At 42.2% G+C, this 27,501-nt stretch overlaps 2 protein-coding genes across 2 annotated transcripts; one reads left to right on the top strand and one right to left on the bottom strand.

Annotated features, from left to right (window-relative positions):
- On the bottom strand, window positions 1-9,093 carry PLAGL2 (PLAG1 like zinc finger 2). Its single transcript, XM_074292772.1, has 3 exons — window positions 8,920-9,093; window positions 2,880-3,249; window positions 1-1,434 (listed from the first exon to the last, which is right to left on the bottom strand). The coding sequence occupies exons 2-3, from the start codon at window positions 3,137-3,139 to the stop codon at window positions 213-215; spliced, it is 1,482 nt and encodes a 493-aa protein (XP_074148873.1). The 5' UTR covers window positions 3,140-3,249; window positions 8,920-9,093; the 3' UTR covers window positions 1-212.
- POFUT1 (protein O-fucosyltransferase 1) lies at window positions 9,064-26,787 on the top strand. Its single transcript, XM_074292773.1, has 7 exons — window positions 9,064-9,311; window positions 10,360-10,481; window positions 11,355-11,537; window positions 12,537-12,649; window positions 18,193-18,385; window positions 19,494-19,736; window positions 24,915-26,787. The coding sequence occupies exons 1-7, from the start codon at window positions 9,197-9,199 to the stop codon at window positions 25,101-25,103; spliced, it is 1,158 nt and encodes a 385-aa protein (XP_074148874.1). The 5' UTR covers window positions 9,064-9,196; the 3' UTR covers window positions 25,104-26,787.
- Window positions 26,788-27,501: the final 714 nt, after the last annotated feature.

Here is a 27,501-nt window from a genome sequence, read left to right as displayed (position 1 = left end):
CCTATTGTATGAAATCTTTTCACGGGGGTAGGGTTCAAGCAACCTCAAGGCTGCTCTGGGAGGCTGAACCCAAGTGCTCCATACAGACACTGGAATCCTTTCACTCTTGAACCCAGCTTTGAAAGCTTAGCAGCCTTCACAGGGAACAGGTGGAGGAAAGAAGAATTGGGGTTTATGACCTGAGGGCCAAGCCTGGTACCTCCTCCTTCAGCCTACTGAAAGGCCTGATGAAAACGTGGCAGAGTGGTGGTGCTCAAGCCAGAGGTGAAAACTGGGGGTAATGAATGTAAGGGCCCAAAGTTCAGGGGACCCCCAGGTCCTGGAGAATCTTGAGGCTGAGACTGCAAAGTGGTAAGCAGTGGTTGAGTTTCTGCCTGTGAGTAACCCATGACCAATCCTCCTGTGGTCCCAGGTGGGTTGCATGGAGGAAGATTCAGGGGGAGGAAGCCCAGGAGGTGAGAAAAGTCCATGTTAGCAGCACAAAGCGCCTCAGAGAGGTTGGCAGGGCTCTTGGAAAGCAGGGCTTCATCCAAAAGGGCCGGCTGAGGAGAGGAGGACTGGGGCTCACTGGATGGGAGAGACAGGCTTCCGGGAAGCTCCGACAGAAAGCTTTCCACCTCTGCTTTGGGTAGTTTCTCCGGCAAATATGAGGTAGATCCAAGCTGGTATTTGGGGGGAAGTTGTGGTGGAGAGGAGATGGATGAGGAAGATTCCAGAGGATAACTCATTCCCATTGGCAGGGAATTATGAACCAGAGAATGGGGCATCCCTGAACTTGGCATGGCTGGGAGGTGGGTACTATACATGCCCATAGGTAACATGCCTGGGAAGGTCTTACCCCCTATCATGTCCCTGGATGCCATGCACAGAACTGGGCTCAGCTCTTCTTTCACTGTGACTGAGGAGCTACAGCTAAGGAGTCCCAACATGTCTACTGGTTCTGTCTTAATTTTCAGTAATTCTTGTGAGTGGCTCTTCTTCATGTGCCGAGTTAGATGGTCCTTACGCCCAAACCTCTGGGCACAGTACTGGCAAAGGAAGTCTTTGCGCCCTGTGTGTACCACCAGGTGCCTTCTTACATCCTTCCTAGTATAGAAACGTCGATCACAATGGTCACAGGGATGCTTCTTCTCCTTGGCCCCACCTGATGCTCTCCTTGAGTGAGCCTTCAGGTGCTCCAGCAGGACCTGGGTGTTTTCAAAAGTTTGGAGACACACTTTGCAGCTGAGGTCACCACTAGTGGCAGCATGCATAGCCAGATGGCGTCGATAGCCCAGCTTGGTGTTATAGTTCTTGCCACACTCTGGGCAGTGGAGAGCCTCCTTATGGGGATCATGGGTCTGCAGGTGATTCCGCAAATGATCCTTCCGATGGAACATCTTCTCACAATACATGCACTGGTGGGGCTTCTGGGCTGAGTGAGTGGCCATATGCCTGGATAAAGAAAACAGATGATCAAATGATCTGGCCACCTTCACTAATCTTCTTTGATCCAAAGGTTAAAGTGGGATGGGGTGGGGAGGGAAAGGAAGAGGACTAAGGCCTAATATCCAGAAGCTAGGAGTTAGAAACATAGCTCTCTTTATCCTTAATGTGTCAGTTCCCTTTTGCATAAAGATGCTACACATACAAATCTCTCTTCTATCTCTGGTATGCCTCATTCCACCTGATTTTCAAAACATGCTTTAAGTGGTTTTGCAAAATGCTTTATATACATTCTTTCACTATAGTTTTACACCAAGCAGATACTACACGTACAAATTATCAAGAGTAAATATATATATAAAGATATTCGGACGACAATTATTCTTGTCCTTTAGCTTCAATCACTTAGGTGCTTGTCCCAGGGTATACCTATGCCAAGACTCTATACAAAGTATTAAGAAGAGACAGCATTTTAGCTAATGTAAGATCTCTGTCTCACTGATCTGACAGTCTTAATCCTTGTAAATTTAATTTATAGTGTTTTGAAGTAAGAGAATATGTATACCACAAGAATGCTGCTTTTTTCTGGAAGGTGACTCAAATCATCAAATACACAGAGAAGATTAAATGCAACCCAGATAAGGGAAGTGACTTGCCTAAGGTCACACCCAGTGGCAATCAAGAAAATACACTTCCTGACACTTCTTTCTATGTTTCTACTTTCTTCCTCAACAGCACAGACAGAAGACTAATAAACAATGTCAAATATACAAGTAGAGAGGGCAAAAATTCAAATTTGTTTTTAAAACACCCATTATCAATTTTGTCCTACAAACAAGAGAAAATGAGAATGGAAACTCAGCTATCTGCATCATAACTGACTAATTCATTCCAGTAAGTAATTCTAAGTTGTTCTTCCAAATTCACCACTATTCTGCTAGATGGCGTGGATGATAATCAAGTTGGAAAAAAACCATGATATCAGAGCTCTTCTAGTAAGCTGGAAGAGAAAGCTATGTAGGCCAAAACAGGGAACATAAACTCTAAATCAAAATACTTTAAATGGTAACATACTATGTGAAAAGAACATGGAATTAACAACAGGAAACATAGGTTTTACTTATGGATATATCACTGGCTTTCTGTGTGTTCTTTAACAAGTCACATTCTCTGGGACTCAGTTTCTCCTCTATAAAGATTTTGAACTCAATGATTTTAGATTCCCTTCAAGTTCTAAAAGTAGGATTGATTTTCATTTTCAAGGTAGCCTCCATCAATTAATACAAGTGCATAAGATCAGGTATCAAATATGTAGAAAACACAGTCTTTGGTCTCAAGAAGTATACTGTTCTTTAAAACACATGGAACTCAGAACAATGTATGGTTTCCTGGGTTTTGTTTTCAAATGAATTTCTGGCTCCAAAACTGTCCTTATAAAGAATTTTATCACCTACCTATAAAGTTTGTACTTGGATGCAAAGGCCTTGCCACAGTGCAGCTGAGGGCAGTTGTACGGTCTCTGTTCTGTGTGGGGGAGGCTGTGAGTTCTCAGCTTCTCCCCACCTGAGAAGGAGGTACCAGAGATTTCACATTGGCACTTGACTTGACTTTCTGCCTCACGGCCTCTTGGCCTGGGAACTAGTTTCCAGCCTGTCTCCTCCTCCTGCTTTGCATCTTGAATCCAGTTAGGGACACTGGTGAAGAATGCCGTCATGGCAGGGTTAATGGGGAAGGGCCATATTAATGAGAACTCTTCCCCATCAGCAGTGTGCTCACTCTGTTCTGATACAGTTTTCAAAGGAGCCTTCAGAAAAATATCTTCACCTGAAATGTTAGAAAAACTAGGGTTAGAAAAGCCAGCATTAGGTTAACGAGTTCTTGATTACCTATGCTAATACAAATAAGGAGATTGACAAATAGTAAAAGATTCAGCACTTTTAATTTACAAAGCACTCTTTTCTTACAATACCTTTAAGAGACAAGTAATGCAAGTATTATTTTATTCATTTTAGGGATAAGAAAATAAGGCTCAAAGAAGTTAAAAAGAAATGTTTAAGATGACGTTGGTAAGCAGCAAATCCAGAACTATAACTGAAGTTTTCCAAAGCCAAGTCCAGTCCGTTGCTTCTCCAAAATTCAATATCTCAATTTTTTTTTCAACTATTAGAATCACTGAATCTTCCCATCAAATCTCTTACCAGAGATTTTACTTTCCATTCTATCCTATTTTTAATTTTCTTCCTCCAGCAGAAAGGTGCTAAAAAGTAAACAACAACAAAAAAATGACAATAAAAGAATCCCCTGCTTGGGAAATGAGACCTTGGAATAACCTGCCCTTAGAATCAGGCTAATAGGGCAGTGCACACCCAAGCATACCCAGGGTGAGATTTCTGCTTCTGAGCACTCAAACACAGGCTACATATATGCTGACTGTGAGGCTCCCCCAGGGATTTACATAATCCCAGAAAGTTTTTTATTTGAACAAAGGGTTAGTAACCTTTTGAAAGCTCTATTCTCTCCTTCCTTCCTAGGACCTAACAGGATACCTTACATATCTTTACCATGTTCTACTCTTCATGGTAAAGTCATAGTATATTTATTTATACATCCTATCCTCCTATTACACTAGTTCCATGAGCTTAGGAAACATAAACAATTACTTTGTAAAGGGCCTGCCCCACATTTAATGCTTGGAGGATACAAAGATGAAAGGACAACAATGCCTGTTTTCAAGTTTACAATTGTTGGGGGAAGGGTTTAGAAGTGGGAATAGGACACATCCACAAATAATTATGATAGAAGGAAATTAATAAGCACAAAGGAATGTAAATTATATAAGTATCCAGACAAAATGCTAATGAGAAATATAAGGGTCAGCCCATCTTGGGGAGGAAGTGTATGAATCAAGAAAAGTTTCGTGGAGGATGGAACATGAGCTGGGATTTGAAGGACTAGAGAGATTTCAGCTCACAGAAATGGGGTGGAGATGAGTCCATTTCAGGTAACAGAAAGGAAGGAATCCATTTCACACAAAAGAAATGGCAAAAGACAGAAAAATAGGGAGAGGTGAAAAGTCCGGTTTGCTGAGATCCAGAGCAAATGGGTCTCATTTAGATTTAGCTCCCCTTATAGCTAGCAGGGTTCTGCATATAGTAAGCAAGCACTGAATATGGTGAATGACATATCAATGTTTTTTTTTGTGGTAGCAAAGAATTGGAAACAAAGTTGATGCCTATCAAGTAGGGAATAGCTAAACAAACTGTAGTGCATGAAAGAAATAGAATATTACTGCCCCATAATAAACAATGAATATGAATAATTCAGAGAAGCATGAGAAGGCTCATGTGAACTGGTGTAGACAGAACCAGGAAAACAACCTATATAATGACTTCAAAAAAAAAAAAAGAGGGAGCAAAAAAAAAATTATATGGAATGCTATGTTACTATATTGATGCTTAGCCTTAGGGTTAAAGAAAATGTACTTCCCTCTTTTTTTTTTTTTTTTTTAAAGTCGGGGATTATGTTACATATAGTGTCAAACTTGTTTGATATATTGGATGATTTTACTGAACTATTCTTTAAAAATTTTTTTTCAATTACAGGAGATGATTCATATTCAGAAATGAAGGCGATATAAGAAACAAAGAAACCAATAATTGTTTTTTAAGAGATGAAAGTTCTAAATGCCAAGATTCTATATGGGTGGAGGCAGAAAGTTATATGTCTGATTACTTCCAGGCTACCAACTAAAAGGATTGGGTTCTACAAATGTATTACTATGTTCAATCTTAAAAAGCAGTAAGGGGAAAAAGTACAGAATAAAAACTACCACTTAATGTGCCATCAAAAATAATTATGTTGCTTCAATTAAAAAAAAAATTTAAAAACAGGAAAAGAAGAAAAAAATAATTATGCTTACTACTTCAGTATACAGACTATAAGTTGCCAATTCTCCATGTAAACAGAGGGAGATTTTCCTATGAAATCAAGCTGATCCTGGCAAGGATGGCATTTCATTAAAATTTCATTTCTTCTCAAGATAGAATTTGTGGCTATAGGTCTATATTAAAAAGCTATGTTGCTTATGATAAAGACCAGGGCATGATAATCCATTGCATGGCTGCTCCTCATGCTTGCACCTGCTGTTCACAAGAACATTTCCTGGAAGCCTAAAGAAATAGAACAGGTTGATAGACAGCTTCCGCCACCATTAATATATGGTATAAGGAAGGAGCATTAGACTTGGAGTCAAAGATCTAAGTTCAACCCCCAAGTCATAAGATTCATGGGCAAACTGCTTTTTCTTCATCTAAAAAACAGGGATTTAAAAAAACAAAAAAACCAAACCCAGGTACTTGTTTATCTCATGGGATTGCTATAAAGATTTTATAAAATGTTAAAGTACAATAGGAACAGTAGCTATTAACTACAAAATGGACAAGCTTCCCCTATTTAGAGACCATTCTTCTTGTTTAATAAATAGCCAAACATAATACAAGTATTTTCGCATCAGAAGTACAGATCTGTCTAGAAAGATCTGCACAAAAGTGGCAGCATTTTACACTAGTCACATGTTGAGGATGGCCCACTAAAAACCAATCCCACTTTAGCCCTTGGGTGATACTGTTGTATTTGTCATACAACACTCTTCAAACTTCTTTAATGTCCAGTTCTCATGCTGTGCTACTCCCCTCCCCCATGGAGGTGGGTGGGTGGAATTACCTGTTTATAATACCAGAGATTACCCATGCCCAAGGCATACTAAAGAGACAGAACCCCAGTTCTAGAAGTTACCCTTGCTTAAAAACAAACTGGTGCCTGCTATCTAGGTGAGGATGAAAATTAGAGAGAAGTGAGTCCTAGTCCCTTGGTTTTCAGTGATATGAAAGAGGTGACTGGTTCTGGAAACTCCACTCAAACTCAGAAAGAGAACAGTCCGTCCCCCACCTCCCACACATCCACCTCATCAGTTCTCCTGAACAAGCAGAAACTGTAGCAGCAACTCAATACACTCTTACTGAAAGAGTGAGTAATGGGCTTCTAGGAAGAGGCCAGCGGGGGCTGAGAAGAGAGCCCTCACAAGGGCTCTGTCCACACAAAAAGCACATGGTTGGGTTCTCTTTGCTTGAGCTGCACTTAATGGGGATGTAGCTTTCAAAGAAAAAAGAACACCCTATCCTCCTCTATACTATTCAAAGTGATTGTGGAATTACTTTGCACCCAGTCACATGCTGATTGTTGATGAAACAGGTGTAACTTGGTCATCCTTTGGAGGGAGATCTTTTTTCCTGTTTCTTTGTCTATACTCTCTCTGACCTGGTGAGATCTCTGTGCTATTCAAGAGTACTTGCTCCTTTAGGTTTCCCCTTCCTCAGTAAAGTTTCAGAAGGCTGCCATTCTCCCTAGGCTGCTCTTCTGGTCTTGTGCATTGACCTTAACAACTGGAGAAGCCGACAGAACCTGTTCCCATAAAACAAACACAATCCTTCCCTCCCAGTTGACAAGACATCTTAGTAAGCTGGTTCCCCATGGTGTGGTTCTCCAACATTTTCCACAGAGTCCTTTTGGTGTCAGATGGGGGGAGGGGGACGGAAGGAAGGGGAAATGGACTGGGGAAGGCCCTCCTTTGATGTCTAAATTTTACCCACTTCTTGGCAATGAGGCACTAAAGAATGTATCTCTTCCCCTCAGGTCCCAAAGCCAATTTTGTTACCTTCACAACCCCTCCCACACTCTCATTCTCCTTCTCCCCTCACCCCCCTTAGCCTCACAATTAATTGCCAGATACTACTCCTTTTCCTTCAGGATATCCTCTGCAGCCACTACTTCTACTCCTCCTAACTGGCTTCCTCCAAAATTCCATAACCTCCTCCAAAAAGCACCTACCAAATGAGTCCAAGCATACCCCTAACAGGACTAAGTTCAAATTCCAGGAGAAAATCTAGGACAAATGGGAACTATTTCAGCAATATCGTTTCTCTAGTTAGGAAAAATTATTGTAAAACATCAACACATGAGCAGTTCAAAAATGTATAGTCTCTTTTGGAAATATAAATCAGAAGGAATTACATCCTGATAATCCTTTAGTTCTCCAAATGCTAATTCCACTCAGATAAACTAATTTTTTTGGCACTACAAAAATTTCACGGAAACTCTTCTGCTCTATTATGCTCCCATTCTATGTACACTACCCTCATACTCTACTCCGGCCTTTTGCCCGGAGAAGGCAGCTCCCTGAGATCTCCCTGCAGCAAAGAAAGGGTTAAGCTCCATGTGAGTTCTTACCAAATCGAAGACCCACAGAGGATTAGAGTCTCCACTTCAATGACTACCCTAAAATAGCATGAGACTCTCTTATCCCTCTTCTCCAGGACCCGGGGATCTGAGAAACTGGCCCCACCACCTGCTGACTGAAAGCATCACCAAGGGCAAACGTGCAAAGCGGTGAACGGCGCCTTCCCCTCCTCGGAGCTCAAAATAGCAACCGCGACATTATAAATAGACAGAGAGCAGGCAGGCCCTGACCCACAGCACCAGAAACAAATCCTCCCGATGCATTCCCGGAGGAGAAAATACAGGCGCAGGAAGGGAAACAGCACTCTAGCCTCGGCCGAGAATTACCAGGGGGGAGGGGGGGCGCGAAGGAGCCTCAGCGGCTTGCACCACTCCGGGAGACATCAAACAGGATTAGCAAGGCCCGGATATGCTTTCCGCGGGTCCCTCAGACCTCTGTGGAAGGCAGGGGCTGAGGCGTCTCCACTGAGGGCTAACAAACTGTAAACCGGGGAAAAGAGCCGGCTCCGAACCGGCTTCCCCCGTGACCTTGGGCAAGTAGTTTCACTCCCTGCGGAGCTCAATTTCCCAGCCCACCCGTGGGGCCTGCTGCGTGTTTGTGCGTGCGGTAGAAGGCCGGATCCCCCGTGAGATCGCGGGGGGTAGCCTGCCCGGGTGAAGGGACCGCGCACGGTGACAGACCGCGGGACCTAAGTGTGGGGGGTGGGGAGGCGGCGGCTGCACCTGCGGGCTAGAGGGCCGGGATCACGTGGGGGGGGTCGAGAACGCAGAGAACTCCCCCCCACTACTGCCCCCCAGGAGAAGGAAGGTGAGGTGCTGGGAGGAGCGCGGCGTCACCGCCAAAGGGGTAGCGAGGCAGATCTTCAGGGGTCCTGGATCCCGTTTATCAGAGGTGGAGGGGGGGTAAGAGGGGCGGGAGCTTTCCGGTCCTTGCTACCCCTTTTCGGGGTTTAAGAGATCCGGCCTTTGCTTCCCTCTCCCGCGCAGGGAATTATCCGGGCCTCCCTCCCTTCCCCACCCCCCCCCCCGTGGGCTCGGATTATCCGGGCCTCTCCCTCCCTGTGGGGCGCGCGGAACGGGCGGGGGCGGGGACGAAGCTCGGTCGTTAGCCGGCTCCGTCCACCCAGCCCTGGCTCCGGCGCCCCCCGGAGGAGGGGGTGCTCTCAGGTCTCGCTCCCCATGCTCACGCTCCTCACTCACCGCGCTCGGGGCCCCCGCGCTCCGGGGCGGGCCGCGCTCCGGCTCCGCCAGGCCCGGTCAGGCCCCGGTAGTGGCGGCGGTCGGGCCATTGTGCGGTGCATTCTGGGAGCCGCGCGAGCGGGCGCTCGGGCCGCCGAGGGGAGGGGGGGAGGAGCGGGGGCGGTGCCGCGAGCTCTCTATGGTCGCGTCGGACGGATAGAAGGGCACGGGCGGGACCGCGCGCGAAGCCTGGTGGGAGCGCGACGGGCGGGCCGGTAGCCTACAGCCGTGGGCAGACATGGTCACCGCGGCGTGGGCACTCCTCCTGCCCTTGCTCGGGCTCCTGCTGCCCACGCGGGTTCTGACCCACGCCTGGGACCCTGCCGGCTACCTGCTCTACTGCCCCTGCATGGGTAAGGCCTCCCAGGCCGGGCGCCCCCTGCTGGGCTCCTCCCGGCTGTCCTGCGATAAAAGGCACGAGACCGGGGGATGTAGAGCTTGGCCTCAGACCAATCCACTCAGCTGGGGTGGGGGGAGCTTCTCTGTGGTGCCCCCCCTCCAGCCAGATTGGTTTACTTCAAATCTAGGCAGAGTCTATCCGGGGACTGGACCAGTCCACTGTGGCTTCAGGAGAAACCTGCCCTGTGGCCCCGGACCAGTTCACTCTGGTGCCCGAGGTGGGGGGGAGGGGAGAATGAGGAGAAGGGAGCCCTCCCGTTCCAGCCCGATTCGTCTAATTCAGCTCCCGGGGGGGAGAGGGGGGGAAGGGAACCTGACAGGTCTTCCCAGACAGCTCCCTCAGCCATCGCCCCAGACGGGCCCCCCGAGGAGGGGTGGTCTCTAGGCCCTGGCCGAGCTGTGCAGATAGTGCAGACGATGCTGTCCCACCTGCTCTCCTGCGGCAGCTAGGAACGCCTTCCCTGCCCTCTCCTCCCCGGAGAACAGAGCAGGGAGCTTTCTGGACCTTTGGCCTCTTCTGCAGAGGAATGGCCAGGAAATTAAGACTTCCAGACTCTAAATTGGAAGGGACTTTAACCCCGTCCCTCCATTTTGCTGAGAACTGAGGCGCAGGAGAGGAAATAACGACCCAAATCAGACTGCGTCAGTGCAAACCTCCCACTAGAATGCTAGGCTTCCAAAGCCACGAAGTAAATTTCTTAAGTGTTTTCTTGTCTTCTTCCCTCTTCCCACAAAGACTAAAACTTTTGCCCACTGAAAATCAGATCTAGTGGAAAGATAACTGGATTTAGAGTCAAAAGACCCAAATTCAAAATCTAGCCTTAAACAAGTTTCACTTCTCTGGGCCTCGGTTTCCCCATTTACAAATTAAGGAGATGAGAAAGAGTTCTTAAAGTTCCTTCTGGTTTTTACCTGTAGCTCGCAGTGATTCCGCAAACATTAGGTGCGTTTTGTGTGCGGGCCTCACGGCTCAATCTCACCCTGGCTTATTCGTGTTTCTAGGGAGGTTTGGGAACCAGGCAGATCATTTCTTGGGCTCCTTGGCATTTGCAAAGCTACTGAACCGGACCCTGGCTGTCCCACCTTGGATTGAGTACCAGCATCACAAGCCTCCATACACCAATGTGAGTCCCGGTCTGTGCCTCGGCCTTAACCCTGCCCGTCAAGATTTTGAGGGAATTTACAAATTTCACAAGGGTCTGTGAGATACTATCAATAAAGTGGGGCTTTTTGAAAGTGTCCTAAGTCATTACTAGTAAAATGACTTCTTGGGCCCACCCCCGGAATTGCAAACATATGTTCTTTTTCCTGATATCTTATTCTTTCTGCAGAAAGTGTGCTTGGATCTGTTTCTTGTATAGTAAAAATGGGTTGCCCTGAACCATTCTCATTGTCATTTCAGCTCCCTTGTGACATATGCTGCAAAGGTGAAACGGCATTTAGTCTGATCATGAGCCAAGGCAGAGCTTAGCCAGCTTATGTTAAGTTCAACCTCATGGCTCCGGTTCATTAGCACTCTATTTTTAATGAGTTCACTTGGACATAGACTAGCAATGCCTACAGACATAGCAGTGGCTGCTCTTCAGTTTTCTCTAAGAGGTGACATCAACTCGGGGACAAAGGTGTCAGAAAAGAGTTCTTCCTTCCTAAGACAGGAGTCAAAGTGACTGCCGAAACACTCCTCTCCCATCTTCATTTTCTCCTCTTACTTTCCCTCTCCCCAATTTCCCCTCATTCTTTATTTTTCTCTGTTATTTCTTTTTCTTTTCTTATCTCTCCTCTCTTTGTCTCTCTCTCTCTCTCTCTCTCTCTCTCTCTCTCTCTCTCTCTCTCTCTCTCTCTCTCTCTCTCTCCTTCTTTCCTTTTCTCTCTCTCTTCTCTGTCTCTGTCTCTGTCTCTCTCTCTCTCTCTGTCTCTGTCTCTCTCATCTCCCTTCTTTTTATTTGTCCCATTTCTCTTTTCCATCATCTTTTTGTCCCTCTCTTCCATCCTTATAGCTGCATGTGTCCTATGAGACCTACTTCAAGTTAGATCCACTCAAAGAATATCATCGGGTCATTAGCTTGGAAAGATTCATGGAGGAGTTGGCCCCGAACCACTGGCCTCCTGAGAATCGAGTGGCCTACTGCTTTGATGTTGCAGCCCAGCGGAGTGCTGACAAGAAGACCTGCCCTATGAAGGTGGGTCCTTGGAAGCTTTGGTCTTCACTCCCTTTGTCCATACCTGGAACCTGCTGTACTTTCTACCTGCATTTCTTTTGTGAAGTCTTCCTTCCTTCTTTTTTTTTTTTTTCAGCTATGTATGTAAATGTAGCTAGAAGGAATATTCTTTCTGCTGATCCTCCTAGGGCTCCTTAAAAATATCATCTAATATGAAGCAATTTGCCATATTTCATATGGTGGAGAGGATATTAAACAAGTGGTCAGGAAATCTAGGTCTCAGGCCTACTTTTGCCACTAATTTACTGCATGACATTAGATGCCATCCCTTCTCTCTCAACCTCTGGTCCTACTTCTATAAAATGAGGGAGTTGGATTAAATGATCGATAATGATCCCTTCCAGTTCCAACACTTTGTGATTGTGTTGACTGCAAATGCCTATAATGATTAGGAGTCATTCAAGTCCAGGGCTCAGATCCAATCTGATTCCTTATAGTAGGTATTTGATAAAAATGTTTATTTAGGCAGATCAGTTTGTATTGCCATTTAGAAATTGTGAAGCTACAGAAGTGAACATTATGTGATGCTTCTCAGAACTTTAATGATAAATTAGGGCTTTGTACACTTCTCATGCCAGTCAAACTGACCTGAAGACTTCATTCACAGTGTTTCCATGCCTTTGCTCAGACTCCTCCGTCCTTGTATCTGGAATGCATTCTTTGAGAGCACAGATTAGGTGCTGTCTCCTATATGAGGTCTTTTCTGATTTCCCCCTCTTATCCCAGTCCCCACTTGCTTCCTTTTGAAATTATTTTGCACGACATTATTTATGCTTTGTATTTACTTACCTTTATTGAGGCCATTCAGACATTTGTTGTCACCTGGAATTAGATCTCTTGACTTCTCCACACCCAGCCCTCTCTCTCGGTTCCTTTTCTTTTCAAGGCCCAGCTCCATTTGTCTGATTAGTGCCCAGCTTCTGTCCATCCCAGCAACTGACTAAATATGTTATTTTGCAGGAAGGGAATCCCTTTGGCCCATTCTGGGATCAGTTCAATGTCAGTTTCAATAGATCAGAACTTTTTGGTGGCATTGCCTTCAGCTCTTCCTACAAGGACCATTGGATCCAAAGGTACTAAGAGTGGGAGTGGGAGTGGAGAGGGGTTGGGCAATTAAAGGTGGAGGTCAATAGTTGGCCAGAGCCTAATTCTGCCTCACAATTTTAATCTATAACATGCAGTTACTTGGGATTGAAGGGGTAGCCAGTGTACCTCAGAGAGAAAGGGATAACAAATAGCACAGGGCCAGTGTACAGAGAGTATCTGCTGTGTGATCTGTTCCCAATTCACAGCCTGACACCACAGGACATTGACCTACTGTGGAGTTGAGCAATAGTTTATCCCCTGATAAAGACTGTCATAAAATGAACATTTCATGATCATGTGAATCCAGGGTTCCTGGTCAAGGGATGAATTATTTGCCAGTTACCCTTCCTTTTCAGAAGTTAAAATTGGAAGTCGCTTCTACATGAGGAAAAAAATTTCAGTCTCAGCTAAGAAAACTATATCATCCTGATAATTATCAGATACAGTATAATTAATGTGTTCTCTGCCATATGATACTGTTTAGAAAAAAGTAGGTTAAATGAACAGACAGATATTTATTGAATGCCTTTTACTATGTGTTACATACTAGGTGCTGGGAAAGACATAGAAAATTATAAGACATCATAGTTCCAGATTTCAAGGACTTTACATTTGAGTTAGGGAAGGAAACTTAGAGTAATCCAAAGTGGTTGAAGCTAAAAGCCTCATGTAATAAAGATAATAAATGTTGTAAGGGAAGATGAAAAAGGGATCAAGTTACCTAATAGTCTTAGGAAAATCTTCATAGAGAAAATTAGCCTGGTCTTGGGTCATGAAGGATAGAAAGATTTGGGAGAGTCAGAAAGCAGAGTTATCATTTGGCCCAGGGAGGGACCAATATTTTTTCTTTTTCTTTTCTTTTTCTTCTTTTTTTTTTTTTTTTGCATGAGAGAGATTTAGGGTGTGACTTATTCAGGGTCACACAGCTCATGAATGTTAAGTGTCTGAGACTGAATTTGAACTCAGGTCCTCCTGACTCCAGGGCCAGTACTCTATCCCCTATTTCATCAAACTGCCTGGGAGCACAATTCTTAAAGTACTAATTCTGTTCTTAAACTAATGCTTTTGATGCAGATGGACACAGCAGTTTATCCAACAGAATTCAAGCTGAGGTAGAAAAACATGCGATTATGAAACCTTCTACTTTTTATTGGTGTTAAGTGAAGAGTTATCCCCCCAAAATCCCCTGCTGCCTCATTATGGTATGAAGATATAGTGAGAAGCTTGGATTCCTCAAGGCTTCCCCATGAAACACAAGTACTCCATGTCTTTCCAAGCTGGAAAGACTAAGGATAAGAGCCCAGTACTCGGCTGTGTGTCTATGGTCTGGGACCAGCCATACTAAATCAAAGAGGTTCAATGTTGAAAAGCCGGCTTCCATCACAGCACCTTATGAACACTATGAAGGATGAGAGGGATAGAGGTGGACAGTTTTGAGAGTACCTGTGTCAGTGAAATCATGGCTCCTAAAAGACAGATGTTTGAACTGGTTTTTATTTCTTTTTTAGTAAACATCAGAATTTTTAATAATCACTCATATTTATAGAGAGCTTTAAGGTTTATGAAGTATTTTCCTCACAGCCCTGTGAGCTAGGTTGTGCAAGTATCATTTCTATTTTGCAGGTGAATGAACTGAAACAAAGAGAGTTTGTATAGAGCTCATACTCATACAGCTAGTAAACTCTGGAGCTGGTATACAGATGCATTTTTATTCTTCAAAAATACCACTGCTCACTAGCCTGAGTTCCTTTTTGAGAATAGACTTCGGGGCTGGTCCATGGGTGACCCCCATGGCAAAAAAAAAAAAAAAATCTTATTATTTTATCATTTTACTTCATTTCTGATCCAGACTGAATTTCTGTACAAAATCACTATCTCTTCTTCAGGACTCAACTCCAAATGGCTCTTGAACATTTACAAAAAGCTAGCGAGTAGATCTTAAGCACATGGACCTCTCTATCTCCCCTTATTTTCCCCTATTTCCCCCCTCTCCTCTCCAGGATTTGCTTTTATTGAGGAGATTCCAAAGAAGCCTGCCACAGGCCCTGAAGGCCATTTTCTTTCATTTTTTTTACATATTTCTTTATGAATCATGTTCAGACAGAAAAATCAGAACAAAAAGGAAAAACCATAAGAGGGAGAAAAAAGTGAACATAGCAATATGTTGATTTACAGTCAGTCTCCATAGTTCTTTGTTTGTATTTCAGTGGCGGTTTCCATCCAAAGTTTATTAGAAAAAAAACAAAAAAAACAAAAAAAAAAGTTTATTAGGATTGCCTTAGATCAGCGAACCACTGAAAAGAAGCAAGTCCATTATAGTTGATCATCCTACAATCTTAATGTTGCTGTGTAAAATGTTTTTCTAGTTCTGCTTGTTTCACTCAGCATTAGTTTTTGTTTTTTTTTTTTTTTTTTTTTTTTGCTTAGTAAATTTTTATTGATTGACTCACAGACTCTCCACAGCTTGGGCTAGCACATCAGGAGTCAGGAACTTGTTTATCTAGCCACATGTTATTAGAACAAAAGTAACTGTAATATTTCTCTACTCAAGACAATCATCAAAGACTCTTGGAGGGGAGAAGGAATCTGTATACATGCAAGGCTTTCCCCCTCTGTGATCCAAGAGTACACTTAGCATTAGTTTACATAAATCTTCCCAGGCCTTTCTAAAATTAACCTATTCATCATGTTTTATAGAATGATAATATTCTATCACTTTCATATACCATAACTTCCCCAATTGATGGACATCTACTCATTTTCCAATTCTTTGCCACCACAAAAAGAGCTGCTACAAGTATTTTTGGGTATATGAGTTTTTTTCTCTCTTTTGTGATTTCTCTGGGTCACAGAGTAGTAGAATCCCAGTAGTGGCACTTCTAGATCAAACAGTATACACAGTTTGATAGCCCTTTAGATGTATTTCCAAATGTAATATTAGATGCAGTTCTCTAGAATGGATAGATCATCACAGTTCCACCAACAATGCATCAGTGTCCCAATTTTCTCCCATCCCTCCAACATTTATCATTATCTTTTCCTTCATCTTAACCAATCTGAAGAATGCCTAAAAGCCGTTTTCAAAGAGAACACTGATACATCATGAACCTTGTTTAAAAAACAAAAACAAAAAAAAAAAAACCTGTGACTTCCTAGAAGGTTTGCTTTGAGGGAAAGAGCTCACTTAGTTATGTAGATTCTGGTGTGTGTATGTGTTTGTGTGTATGCGTGCATGTGCATGCATGCGCTTTTAAACAGCCTCATTATTCCACATTCACCCCTTGGATTTACGTAGTCAAATGGGGTTTTGTTTTTTTCCCTATGGTTTGATGCCTTCAGCCTCATGGCCCCAATAATACCAAAGGAGCGAGTCTGTGCTGTGTGTGTGTGTGCGTGTGTGTGTGTGTGTGTGTGTGTGTGTGTGTGTATATATATATATATATATATATATATATATATATATATATATATACACACATAGATAGCTATATATGTGTATGTGTACTTATATGATTCATAAATAATATATATATATATATATGTATATATATATATACATAGATAGCTATATGTGTGTGTGTGTACTTATATGATTCATAAATAGACACAGACAGGTAGATGGATGCCTTTTCAGGACAAAGAATGATTTTTGGAAGAGGAGCCATTCTGAGGGCCCACAATGGGTATGAAATTTGAGAAAAAGGTCAGCAAATATATTTGTAGGGGTAAAGTTGGAGGAGTTGATGATGATGATGATGTGTCATGAGGTCTGAAAGACTGTAGATTACAAAACTCCAGAAGTTAGAAGTTCTGGCTTTGCCTTTTATTTAGGTGTGAACTATAGACAAGTTTTTTCACCTATCCAGGCTTCAAAAGAATTGTAGAAATGTGAGTTATTCATTTGTGAGTTAGAAGTGTGAGTTTCACATTTTGGGGGTGGGGGGACAGCTAAGTTGTATAGTGGTTAGAGCATTAGCCCCAGAGTCCAAGTGATCTAAATTCAAATGGGACTTCAGACATTTGGTCTGAAGACATCAGGTCACACTCACTAGTTTGTGTGACCCCAGGCAAGTCATTTAACCTTGATTCCTTGAACAATAACGAAAAAAGAAATGTGAGTTATACCTCTGCTTCCTTTTCTTCATCCTCCTTTGTTCTCCTCTTTTCCTATTTCTTCTCTTCTTCCTCCTCCTTGCCTTCTCTGAGCATCACTGTCCTCTTCTACAAATTGGGTGATAATAATACTTTTGTATTACCTTCCTCATTGAGTAGTTTCAAGGAAAGAATTTTACAAACTGTAAAACACTTTAAATATAAATCATTGTATTGTTTAAAATAATAATGTAACTGTTGGGGGAGAGGTACTGCAGGGATTAGAGAGAAGGGAGAATGCCATTCATGGTAGCCTGTGATAAAAGGTTTCAGAAACACTCATAAAATGACCACAGTAGTTCAGGCTGGATCTCATGGCGGTTATTCAGGCTTGCTTCTCAAAAAAGCAACTTTTCATGCATATCAGAAAAATCATTTTGATCAATCTCTTCTAGATGACTTTTTCCTAAACAAATAGAGAACGAATTTAACATTTTTTACAAGACATGGGCCTCCACACTGATTATTTTATCTCCATAGTTAATGGGCCTGATCCTGCTAGCAGGTGAATTATTCCAGATCTAATTAGAGCATGGAATTTACAAAATTTGCTTATTTAAATGAAAAGGGAACTAGATGATGACTTCCAAGATCTTCCCAACTTTGACACTATGTTTTAAAAACCTTCCAGCTCTGAGATTCTGATTTCTGGGGTTTTAGAAATGTCAAAATCAGGCCTCTTTCAGAAATATCTGAGACAGAATTAGTGATTTTATACTTGGTCCTTCGTGACATCCCCACTACTTCTAGTGCCTGCAAATGAATTTAATTTGACAGAAGAAGGAAATAGTTCTCTCTTAATTTTGAAAATCTCCAAGAATCAATCTAACCTTTTTAGGAATATTTTTTATTAATCCTTCCAAATTAAAAGTAGACTTAGCTGAAGAATGATCATAGAGTTGTTCTACATAGTCATAAGAGCCTGAACAAAATCCATTTCTTCTCTAAAGGCAGTCACTTACTTGTCCCTGCAACTGAGGTATGTTCATTATTTGCTGAATCTAAGGCCCAAAGCTCTGTGCTGTGCCACACCCAGGAGTGAATTACAGCACCACAAGTTGAGAGCCAACATGACATTCACAAGGTTAGAAGACTCCACTGTAAATTTTTAATTATAAAACAAGCAGACAGGATTGTAAATTCCAAACCACAGACAATAATGCTTTGAGCTCTGCACCTAGCATTCTTATCAGTTCGTTGGGATTTCAAAATCTCTTGTGCTTGTTGCATGTGGTTCGACTTTTCAGCTGGTCCGAGGTCATGGTGCAACTTCATCCATTTCCTGTGGGGGTAGGCTGTAGGCTCATGTCTTTTCCCTCCATCCCTTTCCCTTGAAGTGGCTAGGTCTGTGACTGGGCCTATGCTCTTCTCCTCCTAGGTTCCCCCCAGATAAGCATCCAGTGCTTGCCCTCCCAGGAGCTCCAGCTCAGTTTCCAGTGTTGGAAGAACACAGAGCCCTGCAGAAGTACATGGTGTGGTCAGACGAGATGACGCAGAAGGGGGAGGCCCAGATCCAGTCTCATCTCATCAGGCCTTACATTGGGGTTCATCTCCGAATTGGCTCTGACTGGGTAACTTTTCTACTTGTTTAGGGATCTTTCCATGTTTACAAGCTTTGTGGGATTGCAGGAATATGAGTGTATGGAGGGGGCGGGGCCTATGGTTTGCTACCATTCTCTTGCTAAATTCCCTTTCAGTAGATACTGCTCAGTTGTGATCTAACAGCCACCATTTTTCTCCCTGTTTTACAGATGGATAGACTGAGGCAATGAGAGGTCTTGCATGTGATATCCCCCCAGGTCAGGCAGCAGGCCAGTGATGGAGGGAAAAATAGAATATGAGAGTCTTGACCCTCCTTCCCTTGTGCTAGCTTGTGGACTATTGTGAGAGACAAGTTCTTAGAGACTGGGGTAGGATACTTTTTTTTTTTTTAATCATATTAAGGATCCATGATATTGCCCATGTGGATGCTCTCAATATCATAACAATACCAGATTATAACTCCTTGTTGCCATATCAAGCAGTTGAAGGAATGCCTGGAGCCAGACCTCTTCAGATAAGCTTCTTTGTTATTATTTTTTTTTCCTGAGGCTGGGGTTAAGTGACTTGCCCAGGGTCACATGGGTAGGAAGTGTTAAGTGTCTGAGACCACATTTGAACTCTGGTCCTCCTGAATTCAAGGCTGGTGCTCTATCCACTGCGCCACCTAGCTGTCCCCAGATAGGCTTCTTTGAAATTAAGGAGGCTGTTCCACAGCTAATGGATACCTGGTCCTAGTGCTTAGTCTTTCCAGTTTGGCAGAGGTAGTGCTCCACTGATGTCCCTGCCGTGGAGAATCCAAGAGTATCTGTATCACAAAGACCCCCAAGCAAACTTATATAGAAGAAGCAGTGAGGGATATGCAAAGACCAGGTGTCCCTGAGAGCATAAAAGCTGACCAAATATATTCAAAAACTTCACAGGGAAGAGTTCAAGAAGCCTATAGGAAGATAAATTATTATTATTTATTGTGTTGTTTTTTTCCTATAAAAATGTAAATTTTTGAGTTTGAATTTTGCATTTTCTTTGATTTTTTTTTTTTTTATTGGTAGAAGAGGTCTTCAGAAGGAAAGTGATGTCTCTCTTTAATGCTTTCTTTTCATTGTACTTCCTGACTTTCTTCACATCTTGCCTCTTTAGAAAAATGCCTGTAGTATGCTGAAGGATGGGACAGCCAGCTCCCATTTCATGGCTTCACCCCAATGTGTGGGCTACAACCGCAACACTGCTGCGCCTCTCACCATGGTCATGTGTCTGCCAGATCTGAAGGAGATCAAACGTGCCCTGAGGCTCTGGGTGAAAACAGTAAAAGCCCAATCCATTTACATTGCCACAGACTCAGAAAGCTATGTCTCTGAAATTCAGCAGCTGTTCAAAGGAAAGGTAAGCTCTCTGGGAAAGAAGGGGATACAGTGTTAGAACCTGACCAGAGACTAAGCTGAGATTGCTCTCTGCCTGCCCACCCCATGTCTCATATAGAACTGAGGCACTTGAGGGAGGGAGGCAAGCTGACAAGAAAAAGGCTAGTCCAGTTCCTTAGGGGTTGGCCATCTATGCCACATTTAACTAGTCTGCCTGTCACTGCTGCTGCTTCTTGCTTTTCCTGGCTCTTCATCCCTTTGTCCTTCTCTCCACCTGCTTACTAAGGACAGGCAGGGCTCTGATTTATAATGACTAACCACAGTCAGCGTTAATCCTCTCCCTCTCTCTTTGTCTGTCTCTCCCTGACCACCAAGAGGGTTTGTTTATTGCTCTTTTCCTGGATTCTCTCATTGTAATATTCTAATTGTTTCCATATGTGTAAATCCTATTTTTCTCACAAGTCAGCAGCTATAGTTTCTTATACAAGAAAGAAATGGAGGGACAGCTAGGTGGCGCAGTGGATAGAGCACCAGCCCTGAAATCAGAAGGACCTGAGCTCAAATATGGTCTTAGACACTTAATACTTTCTAGCTGTGTGATCCTGGGCAAGTCACTTAACCCCAATTGCCTCAGGAAGGAAGGAAGGAAGGAAGGAAGGAAGGAAGGAAGGAAGGAAGGAAGGAAGGAAGGAAGGAAGGAAGGAAGGAAAGAAAGAAAGAAAGAAAGAAAGAAAGAAAGAAAGAAAGAAAGAAAGAAAGAAAGAAAGAAAGAAAGAAAGAAAGAAAGAGATGGAGAAATATAATGGAAAAAAAATATTGTAATTAGGAATTCAAATCTGGTATAATCAACAGATCAGTTGACAAACATTCCTGAAGTGCTTCCCATGTGCCAGATGCTGTTTAAATTCTGATTAAGAATTCCTGGCTTTAACATTATCTACCTCTGTGATCTTAGGCAAGTCACTTAATGCCTTGGAGCCTCATTTTCCTCCTGTGTAATGTGGGAAAAATAATTGCTACATCATCCAGCCTTTTAGAGTAATAGTGAGAAAAGTATTTGATAAGCTTTACCATACTTTATAAATGGAGATGGTGATGGTAATAATGACTGGCCTTCTTTCTCTTTCCCTAGATCAAGGCTATCAGTGTCACTCCAAAGAAAAGGATGTCTTTGGAAGCCCTATGTTCTGTCTTATTCCCTTATCCCCTATTAGTAGTGAATATGTTGCAGAAGAGGTGGATTTGTCACTTTTTTTAGAACATATAGACTTTTTTTTTTCCCTTAAGACAACACGGGATAGTAGAAAGAACAAAGAACACTAGATTTGTAGTCATAAACTGTTTTTGTTCAGTTACTTCAGTCTTGTCCAAATCTTCATGACCTCATTTGGGCTTTTCTTGACAAAGATACTGGAATGGTTTGTCAGTTCCTTCTCCAGCTCATTTTACAGATCAGGAAACTGAGACAAACTAGGTTTGCTCAGCATCACCCATTTGAAATCGTGCCTTCTTGACTTAGGCCCCATGTTTTAGTCACTGAGCCACCTAGCTGCCCCATGTAGTCACAAAACCAGAGTTCAAATTCCAGGTTTGCCACTAACTATAGTATGACTTGATTCCAAACCAGTGTTCTTATTAGCTCATACTGACTTTCTATCTCTGTCTCATAAACAACAAAAGCCTTACTTCATGGAGGTAATTCCTGGCTTACATTTATTATATTATTAATTATCCTGGCAGATAGTCATGTTAGAAGAGAAAGAAAATAATCCAAACATCCACCAAGTGCTAATTTAAGCAGAACCAGCAGCCAGATTAGTACAAGATTTGTACCATACTATAGGTTAAGATTTCAGAAGTCAGGAATGAAACACAATTCTCTTAGTAGAAATGTGGGAGATGACAGATGTGAAATGTTGACATAGTCACAGTGTTCAGTTTTTCCTAGTTGTTTTTCTTTGTTTAAGGGAAGGTTTCTCTCAAAGAGAAAAAGAAGATTTTTGGAAATGGTAGTGATATAAAAACCAAAAAATGTCACAAAACATTTTTAAATGAGCTTGTATAGGAAGTCAAGCCTATAGTCACAGGTTACATTGCTTTGCATAGAGCCTTGGACTTGGGAATTAGGAAAATAAGGTTCCAGTCCAAACTCTGCCTCTTCGAAGCTGTGTTAATCTTGTGTGCTAATCCCATGAAAATTTCCCTCTCTGTGAAATGGGTATAATAATAATACTTGTTTTACTTACCTCACTAGGGTATTTGTGAGGAAAACCTTTTGTAAACCTTAAAGAATCATAGAAATGTGCAGTTGTTATTGTTCTGGAGGAGTTAGGACTAGATCTGGGTGTGAAGGTAAGGATACGATTTGTAAAGGCATGAAGAGGGAGAGAAGGTTTCCAGCAAATGTAGAAGTTGCAAGAGAAGGTAGGGGCAGGAACAAAGCCTAATTCTTTCAGGAATGTTTAGGAGATTTACCTGGCTGAAGTGGAGGAGGGTTGTATGAGGAACTGAGGGAGGGTAGCATTGGAGAAAGATATAGATGCTGGCTGAACTAGCAAGTTCATGGGTGTGTCGTACTGGAAAAGGTCGAAAACTTGTTTGTGCCAAGTATGAGGTGGAATTTGATCTTTATATTAGTCCTCTTGGCTTTTTAAATTTTCATTCATGACCTCAGACTCTAAGAAAGAAAATACTGTTAAATCTGACTCATTGAAGCCTGACTTTCAAGACCTTTCACAGTCTGAGACCATCTCAACTTTTCTTATTTGTTCTTAAATTCTAAAAACAAATACACACACACACACACAAGTATTTCAGCACATTCTAAGAGAACAGGGGGGAAAAAGCATTCTGTGAAATTGTGAGTCTATTTCACACCTCTGGCCTTTTTTAAGAGCACATAATAAATTCTTTAAGTTACTTTAAAACCTTCCCTAATTGTCTGAATTTCCTACTATTCTCTTCTGGGCCTTTTTTAAAATGACCCTCTTTTGGAAGGGAAGGGAAAAGTCATCACTATTACTAATCTTTTCTTTGTCCCAATTAAATATGAGTAAAAAAAAAAAAAAGAGAGAGAGAGAGAGAAAGAGAAAACCCTTGGAACAAATAAGCCATGGTCATGTCCAAAAATGTATGTCTCTGCATCTTATGTCACTCCCCTCTGTCAAGAGATGGGTAACACAATTCATTAAAAGTCCTCTAGAAATATGATTAATCTGTTTTAATGAGAGTTTTAAAGTTTTTCAAAGCTCACTTTGCCTACTATTGTTTTCCATATTTGAATTATTCTTCTAGTTCAGCTCTCACAATTCAGGATTCTTTGAAATAGTCTCCTTCATCACTTCTTATAATGTAATGATAGACTTATTATATTCATATCCAGTTTGCCTAGCCATTCCCCAGTTGTCTAAGAAGCAAGCTAAGGTACCTTTTAGATTCTAATTCTTTCCTCTCCCTTCCCCCCTTTTAATCCTTCCTTCAGGATTAGGAAATTTGTTTTGCTGGTGACTATTCCCTCAGTATTATCTTCTCTCTTAACTCCTCTCTACCCTCCCCCACTTCTCACTTGTTTCCCTGTGGAGTCTGATGTATTTCTACACCAAACTAGTGCATATTTTCATGCCAAACCTTACCTTTCCACATTTATTCCATTTTCTTTACTTCCTTTTACAATCTGGCCTTGTCTAACTGTTCTTATGTCTCCCCTACAATATACCTTATTCTCTCTGGCTTTCACTTGATGTTCCTTGTGCCTAGGATGTCCTCCTTCTCCCTCTTGACCCATCTTTTCAAGCCCAACCCAATTGCTACCTTCTCCATTAGATCTTCTCTGACCCACTTTTCCTCCCTCCCTCCCCCAGTTGCTTTTTTCCTTTTAGACTTTATATATAGTACTTGGCCTGTGCCTTTTTAATGCTCTTACCTCAATGATTTAAAGAATTACTTGTCTACACAGAAGGTCTACTGAATTTGTTGGGATAATCTTTTTCTGCTTCTTGTGCTATCTTGCTAGTGACAATGAAGCACTTGCCTCCTCTTCTTCTACTCTCATTAAATGACCAGCCTGAGTCTTTTTCTGATCAAACACCGCCTTATTGATGTCTCCTAGATTCTAAGATTCAAAACTCCTGAATTCCTTGCTCTTTCTCCCAGTTACATCCAGGCTGTTGCTAAGTCCTATTAGTTTCTCCTTTGCAACAGCTCTTAAATATTCTCCTTTCTCTTCTCAGACACAGTTTCCACCCTGATGCAAACTTCATACCTAGATTATTGCTATAGCCTAAGGTATGTCTGCCTCAGGTCTCTCCCCACTCTAGGTCACTCTCTATTCAACTACTAAAATGTAGTTTTGGTCATGTCAGCCACCCCTATTCAGTAAACTCTAGTGGCTTCTGAGTGCCTCTAGGATCGAATACAAACCTTGATCCAAAGAGTGTTCAAAGATCCTCCTACCTTCCCAATCTTCTTACAACCTCCTCCCCAACAGATACTCCTTGGTCCAATGATGCTGGCCTTCCTGGTTGTGCCATGCACAATACTCTTCATTCTCCCAGTATTTTCTCTAGCTGTCTCTTAATGTTTGGAACAGACTTTTCTCCTCTGCTCTGACTCCTGACTTCTCTGACTTCCTTTAAGTCCTAATTAAAATGCCACTTTCTACAGGAAGCCTGCCCTAACACCCCTTCATTCTAATGTTTTCCCTCTTCTAATTATTTCCTATTTGTCCTGTGTATATAGTTTATTTTGTATATGGTGAGGAGTTGAGAATGGCACCTACGTTGCATACATGTAGAAGTTGTTTAATAATTATGTATTTATTAATTGACTGATCTTTCACACAGTTTTCCTAGTGCGAGTCATTATTAGTTATATAGTACTTGTATAAACCCACCATGTGGCTTTTCATTGGTCTTTAAGGGTACTATAGTTGTGATTGTTCAGAAATTGTGCTATTCTGTTACACAGAGCCAGGAGACCTTTGCACTTATGATATGCTGTGTACGTCAGTATTTTATGTTTGTTTCGTCTTATTTCTCCACTACATTGTAAGCTCCATGAGGTCATAGACAGAATCTTAAAACTCAGTATCTCTCTCCTCACTAGGCAGGTGCTCTGTGTGATAGGTGCTTTGTCAGTATTAATTAAACTGTTTAAGTGAGATCCTTTAGATTAACCTGCTCTGCCTCTTTTCTCCCTGCAGGTAAGGGTGGTGAGCCTGCAGCCTGAAGTAGCACAGATTGACCTGTATATCCTTGGCCAGGCAGACCACTTCATCGGCAATTGCGTCTCTTCCTTTACTGCCTTTGTGAAAAGGGAACGTGACTTACGGGGCCAGTCCTCCTCCTTCTTTGGCATGGACCATCCCCCACATTTGCGAGATGAATTCTGATCTTCTGTCCTCTCCCCTGGCAATCAAGGCCGTGAATCCTGGGGTAGCAGTGGCCAGACAGTGAGGTCAAGTCACCAGCCTGCTTCATCCAAATGCTGGGGGGGAAGGGGGTGTCTGTGTCTAGTGTCTGGTTGTAACCCACCTGAATTCCAGCATATAGGCTGCCTACTCAACTTAACTTCTGGAGACCAGAGAGCAGAATACCTCAAATTACAAGGGCTTCCTCTAAGACTAGAGCTGCCTTTGTGGTCCATTTCTGGGTAATTCCTGAGATAATCCTTAGTATTAGACAATGGAATACCTTGTCTCTTCCTTATTTTCCCGTACTTCCCTGTCTACATCCTGCTGTTTCTTCAAAGGAACCCTGTTTAATTGGCATTCCATCATTGAAGTATAGTGGCCCTCATGGTTTTTTAAGCATCCACTGGCCACATAATGTGGTGCAAAGGGCACTGGCTTTTCTACTTACAAAATATATGACCTTGAATGAGTCACTTCAACTTTGGGCCTCCCTTATTCCAAGTGTAAAAGAAGAATATTGGCAGAGGTGACTTCCAAGGTCCCTTCCCACCCTAGCCCTGTAATCCTCCGAGTAGCAGATCTGGATTACACCTTTTCTGGTTTTATATGAACAACTTAGATTTTCCTCCCTGTATAACTATTTTTATAACAGTGAAAATCATTCATGTAGAGACCTAAAGTGGCCTTAATGGTTCAGGCAAATGAAAAACTGGGACAGGTTTGTTAGCTAGGGCCTGGCAACCTAAACCATGCTTGCCAAAGATGACCCTTTGGTTGCCTGCCATCTCCTTATACTGCCCCTGCTTTTCTGCATTTATCATGGTCACCCTTCTTTTTACAGTTCTCTTTCTGAGAGCCTCTGTGCACTGATACTCCAGAAGGGCCATTTTGGATAAGCGAGCACTTTGAAAGGTTGCTGATTTCTAACAGAACCTCTCAATATAAGAAGTTTGCTTCTATGGCTTTTACTCCCTTTGGGCTCTGGAGTACCAACCAAAACTTTGTTCTTCCTTCTTGCCTGCCTTCCTTTGTGTAGTGGGATCTGAGGCTTTGGTGATGGGCTGTGACAACCAAGATGCAAATGGCCCAGTCACAAGATGGAACTTTCAGATCTGGTCTCTCCATCTTAAGTGGCTTTTGCCATTTTCCCTCACTCTAGTTTTTATCCCTTTTATAGGACCTGGGCGATTTTCTTCCTGGAAGTCATTCTCTCTCATGTTCTTTATGATTAAGGCATTATACAGTCATCCTGCACACTGCCTAAGAGTGGAAGTTTTCTCTAGATGACTTGTAAAATTCACAGATTTCAACACCAAGGTTGATTCTGTTCACCTCTGCTTCTGTTTCTCCTTGGTGGAGGCAATTCAGATTCAGAGGTAGGGGACCTGACAGAAAGCCAGGCTTGCCACTCATCATTTTGGTTTTGACATTGACATTCATCTTCTAAGGAGGAATTGAATTCTGATTATAAAGTGAAAATGATTTGTTGTAGAGATCACAATCAAGGGACTTGCCTCAAGATGCCAGTCTGTGAAGGAAGATGCATTTGTGCTGCTCAAATTCCCTTAAATTTCAAAAGGGCCTTAGGAGACCCTACTGAGTAAGGAAAATCCCCTGGAAAGGAATTTTGTAAATATTTTTTTCAATAAAATACAGCCATACATTTTTAAGTCTTGAATAAATTAGCCAAGTGACCATCTCTCACTACTGTCTTCCTGTACCCAGCCAGCCAGGCAGGTTAACGAGCTGGTAAGCAGACCTAGCAACCTCTTCTTATCCAAACATCTTCTCTGTCCAAATGTGCTTCCCCAGAGTAAAGTCACAAGAACAAACTTAAAGCTTGTGTTTAGTTATTGTGTAGCTCACATTTCTGCAGGGCTTTTGATTTACAAAGTTATTTCCTTACAATAATACCCTTGCAAAGAAGGTAAGACAAAGTTTCCCTTAACAAATACAAAATGAAACCCAGAAAGATGAAATTACTTGAAGACTACATAGTTAGCAGACACTCAAACCCAGATCTTTTGGTCTCCAGATTTAGTGTTCTCCAATTCATCAATGGATGAATTTTAACCAGCACTGGTTGTGTTGAATATGGAACAATAATTAAATTCTAGGCCTGTTTCTTCCACCTATAAAATAGGTCTACTAATTTTGCCCTTTATAGGTTTTCTGAGAATAAAATGAGATAAATACACTATGGCTATAAAGTAAGGAGATTGTTTAAAATCAAATCATAAGTGGGGGAGCTAATCCGAAGCTACCTATCATAAGGATGACGTAAAAAATATATATATATATCAAGGACATGTATTCCTAGAAAAGGCAGTGAACTGATAGTATAATAGGAATGGGGTTAAGGAATTTTATAAGGGAA

This window comes from Sminthopsis crassicaudata, chromosome 2, assembly GCF_048593235.1.
Source record: "Sminthopsis crassicaudata isolate SCR6 chromosome 2, ASM4859323v1, whole genome shotgun sequence".
In the NCBI taxonomy this organism is placed as follows: domain Eukaryota; kingdom Metazoa; phylum Chordata; class Mammalia; order Dasyuromorphia; family Dasyuridae; genus Sminthopsis; species Sminthopsis crassicaudata.
Note: the sequence above shows the minus strand (reverse complement) of the source record. Positions and strands in the feature narration are given on the sequence as shown.